This window comes from Bos indicus x Bos taurus, chromosome 11 (assembly GCF_003369695.1).
Source record: "Bos indicus x Bos taurus breed Angus x Brahman F1 hybrid chromosome 11, Bos_hybrid_MaternalHap_v2.0, whole genome shotgun sequence".
Classification (NCBI taxonomy): Eukaryota; Metazoa; Chordata; class Mammalia; order Artiodactyla; family Bovidae; genus Bos; species Bos indicus x Bos taurus.
This window is the reverse complement of record NC_040086.1, coordinates 80,120,219-80,133,538: the sequence shown is the minus strand read 5'-3', so window position 1 is coordinate 80,133,538 and position 13,320 is coordinate 80,120,219. Positions and strand designations below refer to the sequence as shown.

General features: G+C 37.6%; 1 protein-coding gene across 1 annotated transcript in view; it reads right to left on the bottom strand.

Moving 5' to 3' along the window:
- The window catches only part of SMC6 (structural maintenance of chromosomes 6), a 75,110-nt gene that overhangs the window by 43,585 nt on the left and 18,205 nt on the right, over window positions 1-13,320 (bottom strand). Inside the window, exons 5-8 of the mRNA XM_027556019.1 lie at window positions 6,719-6,855; window positions 6,020-6,081; window positions 2,636-2,716; window positions 1,828-1,929 (exon numbers count right to left, since the gene is read on the bottom strand). Of these exons, the coding sequence (XP_027411820.1) occupies window positions 1,828-1,929; window positions 2,636-2,716; window positions 6,020-6,081; window positions 6,719-6,855 (382 nt within the window). The remainder of the gene's footprint in view (window positions 1-1,827; window positions 1,930-2,635; window positions 2,717-6,019; window positions 6,082-6,718; window positions 6,856-13,320) is intronic.

Here is a 13,320-nt window from a genome sequence, read left to right as displayed (position 1 = left end):
ATTACTTACTTAATAACTACACCCCTCCCACTGCCCCTGACTTGCCCCTTGTTGCTAGTAACCTATTAAAACTAATCTTTAACTCCTCTAGGAGCACTCACCATACTCAATTATTTACCATGTGCTTTCTGCTGCATAGTTAGGTACATGACCCCAAGAATCTTGTTAGGTATTTACCGCTATACGGCCACGGCCAAAGCACAATGCTAGAAGGCATGCGATAGGAACTCAGTATTTGATGGCTGAATGACTTCCAGTTTCTAATCTTCACGTTCTATTTCTTTTCTCCGACTTATTTTTATTTGTATCTCCCACTGAATCCTTTCCTGATTGCTTTTTAAATAAAATTTTTATTGAAGTATAGTTGACTTACAATGTTGCATTAGGTCACATTCCACTTCTTAAAGGCTAATCCAGGGTTTATTTTGAGAATCTAGTACATTTAATCAATCAGAAAAAAACTTCTTACAAAGTGCATATTATACGTAAGAAACTCAGCTACATGATACAGGGAAATACTTCTTAAACTTCATAAACAAATTACTTTCAATTGCTGATGACAAAGTATACCGTGAAGAAAGTGGGTATTTAAACATCAAGCTATTTAAAGCAAACAAATTTCTTCAAAGTCCTGATCCATTGTTTTTAAGATAATATACATTAATATATATTATGCATATTTGTCTGAATATGTATTTCCTTTCCCCAGTAATAAACACTGATATTCAAAGAACATGTACTATATCAATTCTATGGCTTATAGCACCTCCTTGCACACAGTATCACATACCTCAGGTTCAAAGCAATAATGTAGGAATAAAAATAAATATACTCATCCTGACTTTTTCAGTTTTCACTTGGTGAACCATATAACTATAAACCCAATTTTAAATATGTATTCCTCAAAAATTTGAAGTAAAAAGGTCAGTGCAACATCTAATAAATTTAACTTGGGTCAATCATTAATAAAAGTGTGTCTCAAAAGAACATACTATGAAGTTGCTGAAAGCAATTAATTGCATAAAACTGATTAAATGACAAAAGAACAAGATACAGAATCAAAGAAAAACTGCTGGGACTTAAAGTACTAGATAAACAGCTGAAACATAAGGCACTAAAAGAATGTTAACATTTAATGAACATAATGAAGAGTCATCTATAATTATAAATGCTGCTGCTGCTGCTAAGTCACTTCAGTCATGTCCAACTCTGTGTGACCCCATAGACGGCAGCCCACCAGGCTCCCCCGTCCCTGGGATTCTCCAGGCAAGAGTACTGGAGTGGGTTGCCATTTCCTTCTCCAATGCATGATAGTGAAAAGTGAAAGGGAAGTCGCTCAGTCGTGTCCGACTCTTAGCGACCCCATGGACTGCAGCCTACCAGGCTCCTCCACCCATGGGATTTTCCAGGCAAGAGCACTGGAGTGGGGTGCTACTGCCTTCTCCAATTATAAATGCATATTATGTTAAATACCAGCTGAGGCTCCTGCTTATTTTCCCATCAAAAGAAATATAGTTTTTAAACTACTGCCCAGTGGGAATTAGTGACACATTATTATGGAAGCAACTAGCCATACAGCAAGGGATAAGTAGGTTAGATACTGCCCTGCCCTCCAGTCTATGATTAAGACATGGATATACCCATTATTATAAAACAAAAAAAGCAAAGGCTAATACATACCCTGAAGGTAAAAAACACACAAAAATGTTACTATTTTTATATAGGTACACATATATAGATACATCGGTATATAATTTTATAATACCATTTACCTGGTGTAAGAATTTGACTGATTTCAAAAAACAATTGCATTAAGTGCTTACAAACCTCTTCTCCTTGATTTATCTGCTCTTTTGTTCTTTCTTTTGTTTCCATAATGTATGAATAGTCTTCCTTCATTTGTTCAAGTTGGGTTGCTTTCATAAAGAACTAAATAAACAAGAAAAATATAATTAGGAGTTTGTAAACTTCCATGTGACTATGAAAAAAAAAGAATCTGGTCTCTGAAAACTAAACACAAACACAAAAGAACACATTTTATTTATGTATACAAATTTACTTAAAGTGCTACATTCAAACATACATGTTTACTTGCAAAAGTTCTTAAAGCCTTGTGAAAGAAAACTCATTTGGTGTGAAGATAATACCATTCTGAATTCTCATTTTCACTGTTCTTCCATTATTTAAGCGAATGTTAAAACAGAGAAAACATTCGTATCCTTGATCTCAATGCACATAATTTTTTAGCATAGCAAACACCAAAACCATTCAAAATTCACACTGCAAGCTGCAGTAGTAGTCATATATTTTGTTGGCTTTTTAAAGAGTACTAAATAACCTAATGTTTAAAAGTTATTATGTATATACGGTCACTCATTCCCTTCTATTTCTACAAATATAAGTTTTAGAATTCACTCTCAGAATTAAAAGCCAAAAAAGTCCCAGCAAGGATTTATCAGTAAAATTATACTTCCACCTTAATTTTCTAAATTAGTCATACAATATTACCTTATACAGTGGCTTAAAAAAATACTTGGTATTTACTATATGACCAAGATTAATGCTCAGTATACATGCTTAATTTATAAATGTCTTCTTTTTTAGGTAGGTTTATGTTTATTTCAGTGCTTCTTACTTTGTACTTGTCTCCCTCATTTTTAGACTGCAAGAACTGCTTGCTCATCTCTTGTGTTAGAACAGAAACCGGATTATCTACCTGAAACAAACAAACAAACAAAAGATTATCTTTAAATATTTCATTTTAATGCCTTAAGGAGAACTGAACTAAGATATCCATTATAAGTGACCTATGCTTCCATCAGGAAGGCTAGGTACTAGCTGGAGGTTAGAGCATTAAATACACAAAAAGAAAATCTTAGAAACTTTTAATGAAAAGAAAATATTTCAAAATTTCATGGTAGTGAAACAAATACTACACCTAAGGCTGATTCATGTTGATGTATGGCAGAAACCAACACAACACTGTAAAACAATTATCCTCCAATTAAAAATACTACAGCCAAAATTAAATATTCTCCCATTACATAAGGATATAAGAACTTTCTAAACAAGTGTTTTTATTAGAAAGTTTTCATTCCTTCCACCTGTTTTATAGATACCACTCCTGTGCTACTGGTTAACCATCAGATTACAAAGTTGGAAGTTCTCTAGCGTGTAAGCAGCTGACTTGGGCTTTTATTTGGCTGTCTGAACATTCTGTGTAGTCTCAGGCAAGTTAATTACTTCCTCCAACTAAATACAAAAAGTCCGACTCCATTACTTCTCATCAGAATTAAAATGACAAGTATTGTTTATTTTTTGTACAGCATTTCTTCAGATTTCTTATTTCCTGTTATTTCTTCATGAGGAATTAAGAATTTTTTTTCCTACTTGTTTCAAAAAGATTCACAGTCATTTCCCACTTATATCTTTGGTATTAATTTGTGTAACTAAGTCGTGTCTGACTTTTATGTGAACCCCATGGACTGTAGCCACCAGGCTCCTCTGTCCATGGGATTTCCCTGGCAAGAATACTGGAGTGCGTTGCCAACAAAGTCAGAAATAATGTCAGAATATAATCTTGTTTGTAAAGCACAAAATATGAAGGATCAGCAGAAATGAAAAAATGTGTAACTCCTTTATTTTACCATCTGTAGAATACTGATTGTACTTTATTTAGTATACTCCTGGTGAAAATCTTTCTTTCATGCAAGATTTTGGGTCTTCCCTTTCAAGATGATAAAAAAGATTTATGCAGTTATAAAGAAATCCCTGTTACATTTTTCTCATTATATAGGTAGCTAAGGCTCTGATTGTCATCTTTTTTTTCTTCCAAACAAGGCCTGTGTGGTATCTTAATTTCACACAGCATCTAATTTCTTAAAACTAAGACAATTGCCTATGTGGTATCTTAATTTCACACAGCAACTAATTTCTTAAAACTAAGCTTTAATGACAGCCATTTTATCACCAACTCTGGATTAACAGCTTTGCCAAAGTTCATGTTCTTTTTTTCCACATCCTCTGAAATGGAGTTCCTAGTTTTTATACTAGAGATTATTTAAAAATCTGGCACCCTTATATGTCAAGACCCTGGAGTAAGCAAAAGGCAAGCACAAACAGGTAAACTTCAGAGAAAAAGTAAGAGGTTTGATGGACAAATGCAACTGGGTACTTAAAGACATTAAACACCCTCCTTTCTTCTGACAATTCTAGGCCACACCATCCAACGGAAATACAATGCAAACGACACACACAATCAAGCTTTCTAGTATCTACATTAAAAATATAGAAACAGGTGAAACTGATGTTTGTAATATATTTTAAATCTAGTGTATCTAAAATACTATCATTTTAACATGCAATCTTGCCTGGAAAATGCCATGGACAGAGAAGAGCCTGGCAGGCTACAGTCTATGGGGCCACAAAGAGTCGGACATGACTGAGCGAGACTGAGCACAACATGTAGTCAGTATGAAAACTGAGTTACTCCTTTGCATTAAGTCTTCAGCACCCAGTGTGTATCATTTCACACTACAGCACCCCTCCATCTGGACTACCCACATTCTGAGTGCACAATACGCATCCACACGTGATTAGTGATTACTGGATATTCAGTGTGGCTCTAGACCTTTCGCACTTTTGATCAATGAACTTGAATCTTTAGTTAACTGAATTGTGTAAGAAGAGGACTAAAGCAGTTATGATATCTTCAAATATTTCAGAAGAAAAGAAACATGTTTTTATATTCCCCAAGGAAGTGGGCACTTAGGAGAAAAGAGATTGAGCTTTTCCCATAAACAACTTTTTAATAAATACAGTCAGCTACATGGGTCAGCAGCCTCAGGCAGAGATCATTTTCCCACCACCGCCCGCTCAGGCACCTGCTGAAGGAACACGTGGTGGAGACTGCACACAACGTGAGCATGCGGTATGTTACGACACTGGATGCCCTTCAAGTTTCTCCCAACACCTGTGATTCCATAAACTCTAACTTTCGGTTTTGCTGACTTCAGTTAACAAACTGGCCTGTGTTCTACGCTGTATCTGCTTTTCCTCAGATTTCACTATTTTTCTGAACCTGTGCTGCCCAATATGCAAGCAGCTAGCTACATTCAGCTTAAGTAAAACACAATAAAATATTTGATTTCTCAGCCGTCACACATTTCAGATGCTCGCGCGGCTAGTGGCCACCCCACTGGACATCAGTAATACCTAATATCTATCATTCTATCGTTACAGGAAGTTTTTCTGGACAACTTGTTCTAAACCAAACTGGGAAAGAGACCCAGACACATAATTGCTTTTTCCCCTTAGTGTTTAATCTTGGTGTTCTTAGTCCTGGAGTAAGGCAAGTTGATACAGTGGATAGAGCATTAGAACTGAACAGAGATATCTGGGGCCCATTACAGGCTCTGTCAGTAACCACGCCTAGACAACTGTAAGTGCACATTTACTCTTGCTGGCTCCGAGTTTCTCATCTACAGAATAAAGGGTCCGGATTAGATATTCCCCCCAAGACAATTCCAGGGCTAATGTTACCGGACTATCTGAACCCCGTTTCCAAGTGCTCAAAGTATCTTAGCAGAATGGACTCAAATCTTATCCACCTGTAGGTGATGAAATAAATCCAAAATATATAAAGAAATGTTTTCTTTATCTTTCTAGAATAAATGTCCTTTCTACAAAAGAAACTTAGCAACCAAGTTTAGGAAACTATGATGCTATTCTGACTTGGACAGCAGAAAGCCAAGAAACTTTATTACGTACATTTTTTTAACATAAATTTTAGCATATATTAATATAGACAAGATATTCTTATATGTTCTATCAAATTAAAGATGTTATGTCTTGAAGGTACCTGATGCATTAGAAGCTTACTAACAATAGTTAAATATATTCTTCCTGTGGTCAATTTACTCATATGAGGCCATTCAAATTCTTTCTATACCACAAATGAAATCACACAAAAAAGTAGCCAGCTGTATTTATTAATCTGAAACACAGATTTAGAAATTACCTGAATGTTAAAATGATCAAGAATTCCAATCAGTTCTTCTTTCTTAGTAGAAATCACAGCACCTAGTTATGAGAAACACAAAATGATCAGACTGTTTCTAGGGCAGTAATACATTTTTAAAAACGAGCAATTATTTATAAATATAAATATTAACTATTTTCCTGATGTCATTAAGAAAGGTACGTTGAAGGTACACACATCTGAATGAACTGGGGCAACACAAGTCACGACACAAGTACAGAGGAGGCAGAAGCACAAAGATGTAGTGACAGCGTTTCTCTACTTTCCAGAGCTAAACATTTGGTTTTTTCTTCTCATCTATCTCTTTATACTCCCCTCCTCTTCCTTTATGCCCTTTTCCACCTTTCACTAACCTTCTCTTTCCACATGTGATAGTAACTATAGGGGTGAAAGAAGATCAAAATGGCATACCACAGACTGTTTCAAACTGACCCAAATTCTGCTACTCAAACTTTTGCTGTAGAATCCCTTGTGGTAATACAACAATGTGTAATATATGTATGTATGTATACATACATGTGTATATGCACATATATGCAACCAACCAATCCTCTTACAAGAAGGAAGTTTCAAGAGATGAGACGTATCCTTCCAGTGATACCAGCACAATCAATGACCTCTTTTTAACTGGATGTGTACTATTAGTTCTCCAAAATAAAAGAGAAATTCATAACAAACCTGTTGCACTCTTCAGTTTGTAAGATCGACTTCCATCCATGCTGATGTGCTGTTGTACAATAATAGTGTCGCCGTACACATTTCCTCTGTAGGCATCATCCCCTCTGTTCCTTATTGTTATTGAGATATCTGCTGAACTAAAGCAATAAGGTTAAACTAAGTCACAGGAATGTGCAGGGCAACTGTAACACCAACTTATAGTAATTTTCAAAACCTCTCAGTGATTTGGCTAATTCATTGGAAAAGTAGCTTTACATCAGCAGTTGATGGCTGAGAGGCTACTACAGAATAATATTAAAGATACCATACAACAAAGATGAGAAGAGAAACTTTATAACAAAATAAGTGACTATGCTATTCGTAACAGAAATACATTTTCACAAAATTCATTTAAGTTTTGGTTGTTTCATGTCATGTAGGTAAGTTACACAGTTTCCTATCTGTAATGTATAATCAATATTATACCGCCTGGATAATAATATTGCATATCAATATCATGCTAAATCACATAATAAAGCATCATCCTGACAGCAGGTGTCTAAGAATGATGAAGTGAGAATTAAGGTGAAATAATATATTTTCTAAGAAGATGAGAACTAAGGGAAACAATTTTGATTCTTCTATTACTTATGCAACAACAACAAAAAAGGCTAAAGTATTTGACATCAAGAAATGTAAACTAAATCTCAAAATTTCCTAAGGTTTTATTAGTATTACAAAAGAATTATTTTCAAAGTTTAAAAGAAGTTTGAAGCATTTATAGCCATGTATATTTTAACATATTATGGGGGAGGAGAGAATCAATCTCTGATTTTCTACTCTAAATTCTGTTAAAATAAGCCCTGGGAGAAAAAAATTTTTTTAAGTTAATGAAGAGCATTAATAAATAAATATAATTTCCTCAAACATAAAAGCAGACAATATTTTCTCTGGTTAAAAATGAGTATCTGTCAAAAATGCTCAAGTCTTTTAATGTAAATCTGATTTTGGTAATTAAAGGCTATATTAAACAGAACAAACTTGTTTTCATCAATTTGTAGTCATAATCCAAAACTGCTTCCATTTGCAGGAAATGTAGGGAAAAATACTCAAGATGAATTTCACTGTGAACTTAGTAGACGTCCTGAAGGGGCTCAGTTCTTGTTCCCCCCGTACATGTGTGCAGGGAAGTGCTCTCATAGACAGAGGGCTCAGCAGCCCCCAACCCTTCCCACAGGGACTGAGATAAATATAGAAGACATGGTTAATGTGTGTGTGTGTTCAGTTGCTCAGTTGTATCGAACTCTTTGTGACCCCATGGCCTGTAGCCTGCCAGGCTCCTCTGTTCATGGGATTTCCCAAGGCAAGAATATTGGAGTGGGTTGCCATTTCCTCTTTCAGGGGATATTCCCAACCTAGGAATCGAACTAGCATCTCTTGCATTGACAGGCAGATTCTTTACCACTGTGCCACTTGGGAAGCATATAGAAAGTGGATAGTAACTGAGCCAGATACTCTTCTTTAAAATTCAAATTAAGAAAAATTAGTAAAGCTCAAGTACAGTCTGTAGTCTAGTTAATAATAATATACCAATGTTAACCACACAGTACTTTGATAAAAGTACCTCAGGTATTTAAGATGTCAACATTAAAGGAAATTGGGTAAAGGCTATAGGAAAACTGTACTAGCTTTGCAGCACTTGTGTAAATCTAAAATTATTTTAAAATCACAAGTTTTAAAAACAAACTCAAATTCAGACTCAATCAAGCGTTAAGGAGGTAATTCCTTGGAGCTACAAAGTTCTGAGGACTCTGGGACTAGAGATCAATTTGGGGCGCTATGTTCTGACAAGTACAAAGTCTGCAGAGACTACAGAGAGAAGCAGAACATAGAACAGTTAAGTTCTTGGGAAACCACCTGGACAGAGAACGACACTGAATCACGGATACTGGCCATGAATCAGAGACATAGAGAACTCAAGAGCACTTCCTTTCAAGGGCAGCCCCACACACATGAACAAGGAGATACAGAATAGCAAGAAGACTAAGAAAGAGCACACAGGCTCCAGGGTAGGTAAAAATAGTCACACACCTGCATGCCTGTAAGAAGAGGGAAGGCGGGAGAGTACAGCACAGAAGAGAAGGCCGCTCAGCCTGGATGGGAGGGGAGTTTGGGGGAGAATGGATACATGTGTAAGTATGGTGACAGGTGAATGTCTGGCTTGTAGAGGCTTGGATTTAAAATGCAACATCTGTTTGAAGTCTGGACCCCTTCCTCCCCCCACAAAGGATTACACTCTCACAGAAAGGGTAAGTCAGAACTTTTGCCACATAGCAGTAAGAAAAGATAATAAGGTTTAGAGAATGAATTGATGGTTACCAGGAGGGAAGGGTGGGGGAAAGGGATAGTCAGGGACATGTACACACTGCTATATTTAAAATGGATAACCAAGAAGGGCATGCTGTACAGCATGGGAAACTCTGTTCAATGTGATGTGGCAGCCTGAATGGCAGAGGAGTTTGGGGGAGAATGGACACATGTATATGTATGGCTGAGTCCCTCTGCTGTGCACTGGAAACTACCACAACGTTGTTAATCAGTTATACTTCAATATAAAATAAAATGTTTTTAAAAAAGTGCAGCCATTGAGGAGAGGGAGGGAAGTAGTGGAAAGGAAGAGCTGTAAGCATAAGCCTGACGAAGGAAGGAAGACACAGATCCAGAAACAGACACAAAGAGCCAGAGACACAGAACAGAAAGACCCAGAGAGCGACGATCTTTGGTTCTCAGTTTCTCAGTTCCAGTCACTCCTGATCCAATTATGCTTCCTCCCTGCAGCTTCCAAGATATACATCCTACATCTTTATGATCTATCTCTTCTCAAGATACCCTGAGTGGCTTGGGGTGTGTACGTTTTTAACCGGAAATAGCAATCAGTATCTAACTAAGACAGATGTGCTCCTGAAAAGTTCTAATTAATGAGCTTTTAAAGCACTCTGCGGTAATTCTAATGAAAAGTCAAGGTTGAAAACTATCAGCTAAAATCTATGATAGGAGAAAGGTATCTGGCCTACAACATAAAGCCAAAAATATTTGTAACTCATGAAAACATTTTTAAAAATAAAGTGATACCTCCCTTGATTTGCAAATACCAACTTTATTTTCCTTCTGGGCCACTCCTTGCATTTGAAAGCTATTTTTACTATTGTGAGAGCTTTGTAGACACTTATATCCCACTACCATATGAATTCATAAGAAAGGCAAGTTATTTAAAAACATTTAAGGCTTACAAAAAATACCCTTCATAATGACTGCTCAGAAAACCTATATAAGGAAACAGAATACCTGCTCTGGGACTGACTGCTGTCTCCCCACCTACTAACGTGGCTGGTGTGGAATTTGGGTCAAGAGCCATAGAGCCCAGTGTCTGTCCCTAGAGAGACCCTTCAGTGAGAAGAGGAACGATCAGGGAGAGCTCCTCCAGAATGACAGCACACGAGCGCGCACACACCACAAGCATACGCAGTGCCGCCCTAAGGCTGTGGCTTCATTTTTTGGGGGGGATCCAAAAACTACTTTTTATTTATCATCATGAAGATTTTTACATATTTAAAACTCAAACTATACACTTTTGACAAGTGAAATTTATGAAAATGCTATAATAAAGCTCTTTTTAACAAAAACTATTTTCTCATATAAGATGTCACTCCCACAAAGAAGTCACTGAAGTTCCTGTCAAAATTAGAATTTCTAGGGGTTTTGGTTCAAGATGGCTACAGGATCCAGAACTGACCTTCTACAACACACGGAATCTATAGCTATGCACCGAACAACTTTCTCGGGATAAAAATAATTAAAAACTAGCTAAGCAAATCCTATACATGGGATGAAGGAGAGAAGGCCCATGTCAAAGTGGGTAGAAGAGAATGGGACACAATGTGGCCATAAAATATGAGAACAAGGAAAATACAGCTTTATCAGACATTTACCTCTTGATGCTGTAGCAATGAGGGACTGTGAAAGTAATTAATAAATAAGTCACAGAAAATCCCCAATGATAAGAAAAGATCCAAGTGGCTTAAAACAGAAAAAGAAAGGAACAACAGTGAAAGAGGAAAAATGTAAGAGGTTACCATTTTCAAACCCAGAACAACAGATGGCACATATCTCTGGTCCTGGTAAGAAGGGAAACCTGAAGTTTTTTTTTTTTTTTTACTTTTGTGTGCTTCTCCACATATATGTCTTATTTTATACACCTGCACATATAAAGGTTACAAACTTGGGAAGTGTGGCTTACAATCACCAGGGAGGTGGGCCATGAAGGAAGATGATGTAGAAAGAGCACAGGACCGCTAATGCTACTTACAGTGGAAAAGGGAAGTGCATGTTGGAGGTCCCCAAAGGAAAACGCAACTGAAGTGCAGAGAATGTAGGGTGGCGGTTGTTTAGTCACTAAGTCATGTCCAGGTCTTTTGCAACCCGGTGGATTATAGCCTGCCAGGTTCCTCTGTCTGTGGGATTTCCCAGGGAAGAATACAGGAGTGGGTTGCCATTTCCTTCTCCAGGGGGCTGTGGCTTCTTTCTTGGCTTCAGGAGACCCTTATCTGTACAGAGGTGACTCCAGCATTGTGTATTGATGGAAACGAGGCACAAGGAACATGGAAAATGCCATGTAGAATAAGGACACACCTGTTCCTTCTCTGGGTGGCTAGCTAATCTGCAGTACGTTCTGTAAACTTGACTAAATCAATCAGGCATGTGTAGTATCCCTCCATAACCCACTCCCCCAATGCTACAGCTGATGTCAAAAACTGGCCTGGTGCCTAGATCCCAGGACTAGGATTAGGAAGGCTGAGGGAGGGAATAGTGAACTGAACCTGCTGAAGAATGTGAAGGGCTATGGGTCTGAGACTTTGGTCTCTCCGAGAGGAGGAGACATATCTTTACTACTGCAAAGCCTCGCTGGATGATCAGAGGGCGGAGCCCCAGGTAAAGAGCCTCTAGGCACAGTCAGTCCTCTGGCTTCTCCTAACCATCTTAGGTAAGCATCTCTAAGGAAGGTTGGAACCCTCTACAAAGGCAGCCTGGAGCTCAAGTGTCACAAGTGGAGTGCTTCAGATGGGGGGAGGGGGAGTCCTGAGGACCACCTTAAACCTGTGCCTGAATGACAGGCACCCTCAGAACGATGGAATAGCCACACAGATTTTAGACACAAAACAAAAAGATAATACTCAGGGAGCTAATTCTGTTTAAAAAAAAAGTGGTAACAGAATCAGAGATTATAAAATTAGAGAAATTTTATAGCCACCGAGTGTTTTAAATGAGGAAGACAAGGACAAGAGGAGTAGGAATGGGTTTGGAAAAGCTGTTTTTAGCTACTTTTTCAGACAAGGTCAGTACAAAGCAGACTGAGCTCAGGTCAAAGCTTTTAGCTGTTATTACCTCTGTTTAAAATATTTTAATGTTCCTATCTACAGGCAGCTGTGTCCTTCAATGGTGGTGATTTGTACAAACTAGCCTTTATCCATCTTTCTTTTTTTAATGGCATTCCAAGGACAAATCTCAGAAAGAAGCTTCTGCTTGGGTCTAGGTACTTCTCATATGGAAAAAAATTTTTTAATCTTTAATGGAGACATAAAACATTTAATGGTACAGAATAAAAAATTTCTTCCTGAGGTTTCTATGTGAAAGATCAATGGGTTATCCAGCTAGGTAGACTAGGTAAATATTTGGATAACTTGAACTGAAACACAGTTGAGACCATTAACTTTGAAGTGTTCAAATAGCTAACTTTTGACTTCAGACATTATTTTCTTTGGAGACTGTGGGAGAGAAGACCTTGCCAGACTGGAGCCCAAATACAGTCAGGAGAGGCAGAAAACATGCTGGAGAATTGTTTTCAAGTAGTTCCTTTCCAAGGCCATACAGCACGGGAAACAATTTTCTGTGTATCTTTTCCTTCCTCTTCCTAAGTCCACTTGGAACCTTAGCTTTAGGGGTAAGATTCCTAAGGTTTCTGAGAAATACATAAGAAACCTGCAATCCTGATTCACATCACGTCCCCATTCTGTTTTTTAGAAATCAAATGGAAAATGGGGGAAGTTAAATCGATATAACACTGAGCAGAAGGAAAGTCAGTTACAAGGGGGACAAAAAGACAATCACTGTTAATTATCAAAGTTCCAGAAGTCCTTGGGCACCGAGTATGTGAGGGAGAAACAAGCAGTGGGAGACGCCTCACTGTGGGAGCTGGGATGACAGAGTCTAGGACATCCAGTTCATAGGAGAAATGAGGATCCCGTCAGGGTTTTCTGAGGCTGAACTAAAAAGAATAAGGATATCAGCCTGACAAGAGCTCCTAATGGACAAAGGGCCACGAGTCTACGATGATGCAAACCAGGCAATTAATATACAGTTAGGTGACGGTGAATGTAACACAAACATTCAGTGAAAGAAACACAAACATAAAGCCACACATGGTTGTTATATAACCATTCACAAAGGTCAGGATGAACCACAAAGAGGTTTATGATTATAGCCCTCACACCAAATTCACTGGTGAACCATCTGAGTAAAGCATACAAAATGAGAGACAGAATGGAATACTTTTTTTTGAATTCTTA